The sequence below is a fragment of the Borostomias antarcticus genome (assembly GCF_949987555.1).
Source record: "Borostomias antarcticus genome assembly, chromosome: 8".
Taxonomy (NCBI): Eukaryota; Metazoa; Chordata; class Actinopteri; order Stomiiformes; family Stomiidae; genus Borostomias; species Borostomias antarcticus.
This window is the reverse complement of record NC_140241.1, coordinates 21,458,639-21,463,638: the sequence shown is the minus strand read 5'-3', so window position 1 is coordinate 21,463,638 and position 5,000 is coordinate 21,458,639. Positions and strand designations below refer to the sequence as shown.

The 5,000-nt window shown below is 55.5% G+C and overlaps 1 protein-coding gene across 1 annotated transcript in view; it reads right to left on the bottom strand.

The window, feature by feature from the left end:
* mbd2 (methyl-CpG binding domain protein 2) overlaps positions 1-5,000 on the bottom strand; it is a 29,002-nt gene that overhangs the window by 10,389 nt on the left and 13,613 nt on the right. The window contains exons 4-5 of the mRNA XM_084442722.1: positions 4,395-4,485; positions 3,576-3,753 (exon numbers count right to left, since the gene is read on the bottom strand). Of these exons, the coding sequence (XP_084298848.1) occupies positions 3,576-3,753; positions 4,395-4,485 (269 nt within the window). The remainder of the gene's footprint in view (positions 1-3,575; positions 3,754-4,394; positions 4,486-5,000) is intronic.

The window sequence follows — 5,000 nt, the reverse complement described above, 5'->3', positions numbered from 1 at the left end:
TAGTGTAGGCGACAGACAGGAAAGGTGGGAGAGAGAGAAAGACATGTAGCGTAGAGCGTGGGCCGGATTCGAACCCACGCCGCTGCAGAAAGGACTAGCCTTTACATGGTAAGCGCCCCAGCCCGTTGAGCTACCTGGGCGCCCCTGGCACATCTGTTGAAGGTCAACTAAGCTGCTCTGCTTGCTGCAGTTGAGGCTTAACAGATGGGATTATGTTATATTGAAAAGAGACCTCATAAATCCTGTGGTTTTTTTTAACAGGTGTGTTTACCCCTTTGGATAGCAACAAATGACATTCCGGCTTTTTGGTCGGCATTATCGAATGATGCGACGAGAGACAATATCAAGCAGATCTAATGGAATTTCTGCTACTTTTCTGGATTACAATCCAATAAGAATAAAATCGCTCTGAGGTGGAAGGGAGAAGGAGCTGCATGGGCAGATATGGTGCCCAGATAGCAAGCGGATGTGTAATGATTCTGGGCCATATATGGGCCGGAACTAAGCCACAAGGGCCAGATCTGGCATGTATATGGCCAAGATCCGCTTGCTATCTGGGTGGTCAGGTGGTCAGCGCTACTGACTGGGATTTAAACTGATGGGGGAGAGAGAGGAGGAGAGGAGACGAGAGGAGGGGGAGGAGAGAAGAGGGGGAGGAGAGGAGAGGAGGGGAGGGGAAGGGAGAGAGGAGGGGGGAGGAGAGGAGAGGAGGGGAGAGGACAGGGGAGAGGCAGGGAGGGGAGGAGGAGAGATAAGAAGACAGAAGGAGGGGAGAGGAGAGGAAAGGAAAGGACGGGGAGGGGGGAGGAGAGGAGAAAAGACCAGAAGAGGGACAGACGAGAGAGGGGGGGGGGGGGGGGGGGCGGAGGGGAGGATGGAGAGGGGGAGTGGACGGATGGAAGTGGTCCATTCCACTCCCTTTCCCTCTAATAACTGTGCACTGGCCAGCTGAGCTTTAATGCATTTTCCAGTTGATAAGCCTGAACGCACTGGGGCAGGTAGAGAAGAGAGGATGACACACACTTGTGCCAACTCACACACACACACACACACACACACACACACACACACACACACACACACACACATACAGTATGGCTCTGAATGTGCGCCATCATGCCTGTGTAGACACTGCCATCTAGTGGTAGGACGGGGGACACCGTGGGCCTCCTCCATGACTCCTGGTTAGAGCAGATTCCGCCGGTCGACAGAAACCTTCAGGTGACGCCAGAGGAGATAGAATCGGACATCTCTCATTCTCACACCTCCTCTCTCCTCCTCTCTCCCCCTCTGCCAGGGTCTGCCCCGGGGCCCCGGGACGCGTCTGCCGTCCGGGCGGCTCGAATCCATCTCCGGCGCGAGGCGACGCCAGACCCCCCCCCCCCCCCCCACACACACACACCTCTCCAACCCCCACCCCTCCCCCCCCTTCAAGGCTGCCTCTCCCTCTCTCTCCCCGAGACCGGGGCGTCGGGCGTGGAGAGAGGCCCTCCCGGCAGAGGGGAACGGACGCCACATTCATCAGTCGAGAGGCGGACGGCGTCTCGACCTATGGGGGCGCCGAACGGAGGAGCGCCGCGTCGCTTCCGAGTGGGGGCGGAGCCAACGAGGAGGAGCGGCGTGCTCTCCTGCTCGACTGGTCGGCCCGAGGGACGTCGATACGGTGAGCTCAATATTATCTACGGTGGCCTGGTAGGGACACACAAAAAACAGCCAGCCAGCAGCACACCGCACTGCGAGTGAACTCTGAGTGTTTGTGAGTGGGAGAGAGAGAGAGAGAGAGAGGAGGGAGAGAGAGGAGAGAGAGAGAGGAAAGAGAGAGTGGAGGGAGAGAGACAGAAAGAGAGAGGAGAGAGGGAGAGAGAGAGAGAGGAAAGAGAGAGTGGGGAGAGAGAGAGGAGAGAGAGAGAAAGAAGAGAGAGAGAGAGGGAGAGAGAGAGAGAGGAGAGAGAGGAAAGAGAGAGTGGGGAGAGAGAGAGGAGAGAATGGAGATAGAGTGAAAGAAGAGAGAGAGAGAGGGGGAGGGAGGGAGAGAGAGAGAAAGAGAGAGAGAGGAGTGAGAGAGAGGAGTGAGTGAGAGAGAGGAGGAGAGAGAGAGAGGAGAGGAGTGAGAGAGGAGTGAGTGAGAGAGTGAGTGAGAGGGGGAGGAGTGGTAGCAGACAGGCTCAGAGAGTGAGGGCTGCTGGACAGGCCGTTGGTCAGATGAAGCTGGTTTCCATCTTTCTCCCCCAGTGTTCAGTCACCCCTGAGATCTCCCTCCCTCCCTCCCCTCTCTCTGTCGCTCTCTCTCTCTTTCTACCTCCCTCTCTCCCTTTCTGCCCTCTCTCTTTATCGCCCCAACCCCCTCTCTCTCTCCCTATCCCTCTCTACCTCTCCCTCTCCCTATCCCTCTCTACCTCTCTCAATCCCTCTCTCTCTCCCTATCCCCCCTCTCGCTCTCTCTCTCTCCCTATCTCTCTCTACCTACCCTCTCTCTCCCTATCTCTCTCTCTCCCTATGCCTCTCCCCCCTCTCTCTCTCTCTCTCTCTATCTCTCTCTCTCTCACTCAATATCACTCTCTCTCTCTCTCTCTATCCCTCTCTCTCTCACTCCTTATCCCTTCCCCCTCCCTCCCCCCTCCCTCTCAAAGTTGGGCTTTTCACCAAGTCCAGGTTATCTACAGCTTCAATTCACGCTGCTGCCGGCAAATGGGGGCGAACAAGGCCGTTCCTCTGCCCCCGAGCATCCTGGTCCGCTGCCCCAGAGGACCAGCGGGGGGCCATTTAAAAGTGGGCCGTCCTATTTCAGCGCCCGCCCTTTTTTATATGATCGAACGCAACGCCTCTAGAACACCGGAGAAAACGCAGGCCTCCGTCAATTACATCAGCAAGATGTACACACACACACACACACACACACACGTCATACACACACACGTCACACACACACACACACACACACACACACACGTCACACACACACACACACATACACGTCACACACGCCTTTTCCAAGACACACCGTATATCTGGGAACATGAACACGCACGAGAAAAGCAATCAGCACCAAAAACCCACACACACCCACGCAAAAACTAAGATTTTTCCACTCAAGAATCGATCACAGTTCACCTCAAAGAACAGGGTCAACGTTGCATAGAACGTAGGATGTAGCAGAAGAACACACAGAAGAACGGTCCGGATCTCGTCCTGAACACGTTCTGTTCCACCTGTCTGTGGAAGCCAAGATCCCACACGCGATGCGTCGGAGGTGAACTACCGACCGGCGACCGAGCGAGTCCCCCGGCAGACAGGTGCGCTGGGGAAACGCGCGTCAAAAAAGCAACACGCCGTCTCAGCCCATATAAAAACACTTTTTTAACCGTGGCACGGTCAACGGGAGCGGAACGAACAGGAAGTGTTTTATGAGTGGACTCAGACAGCGTGCGCGGGAACATTCGTTTTTTGACAGTTGATAGTTACGGCGAACCACCGACCAGGAGACAGAGCCAACCTCGACACACTTCTCTCACACACACACACACACACACACACACACACACACGCCCGCCCTCCTCCTGTACGGCGGCCCTCACCGTATGTCTTCGTCGGTGACGAGGAAGGCCTTGCAGAGAGGCTGCGACGCGTTGAGCCAGACCGCCGGGTTCTTCTCGGCCGCCGTGGACGTCTGACCCGTGACAGGCGCCGAGCTCATGTGCAGCGCGCTGGCGATGGCGGAGAGGAGCGTCTCGTCCGTGGCGTCCGGGCCCACACCTGGCGTTACATCACATTGACATCACATTGACATCACAGTCCTTTCGCTGAGACTTTTATCCAAAAGCAGCTTACAATAAGTTAATTTAACGTAGGAAAAGCCAGTGTACTACTACATGCCAGGATACAGTAAATATACAGTACAATACAATACATCTCCACACACACTGGACCACCCCAGATAGCAAGCGGATCTGGGCCATATACAGGCCAGATCTGGCCCTTGTAGCTTAGTTCCGGCCCATATATGGCCCAGAATCACATCACATCACACATCCGCTTGCTATCTGGGTACTGGACCACCTCTTCTACACACGCCTACTGCTGAATCTCTGGCCTGGAGCTTCTGGCAACACAATGCTTATAGGCCATCATGCTCACTTTTCTGGCCCCTGGGTGAAACTGTTTTTGTGCTTCCCTCTGGAATATGTAGAGGTGGGTCGTATGCCCACCTCCCTTGTTCTCTGTAAAGCGCATTGTGTTGCCTCTGTGTATGAAATGCGCTTTACAAATAAAGTTTGATTTGATTTGATCATGTAATAGATACTAGTTATCCCCCGTTCACAGTCTCACGGACACCGCTGACATCTACCCCGGTGGGACATCTGCCCCGGTCGGGGGGCGGAGCGGTGTGGTCTTACTTTGTAAACCTTTGGGCAGCTCCATGGTCCGGAGGATTTCTTCTGTGACGTCTGACGACCGCAGGCCTTTCAAGCGCTTCTCCCAGAAGAGCTGCGGAGGAGGACGAAGAGGAGGAGGAGGGGTGAGAGAGGACACGGCGAGGGGGCGGGGCCAGAGAGATCCTGGCACGCATCGGGTAATCATAACCACAGGGCGGTGGGCGGAGCACCAGGCAAGTAGATGAAAGGTCATCACAGAGAGAGAGAGAGAGAGAGAGAGAGGGAGAGAGAGGGGGGGAGAGAGAGAGATGGGGAGGGGGGGGGGGGGGGTGAGAGAGAGAGAGAGAGGGAGAGAGGGGAGAGAGGGAGAGGGGGAAGGAGAGAGAGAGAGAGAGAGAGAGGAGAGAGGGAGAGGGGGGGAGAGAGAGAGAGAGGAAGAGAGAGAGAGAGAGAGAGCGAAAGAGAGAGAGAGAGAGAGAGAGAAAGAGAGAGAGAGAGAGGGAGAGAGGTAGACTGGAGCTGAATGGACTATACACCGAAGGACTCCGCTGTCGCCTTGATCTATGAGCTAATGTACAGAATTCAAGACGGCAGCAGGGTCTTATTGGCAGGTTGAGCGGCAGGTGC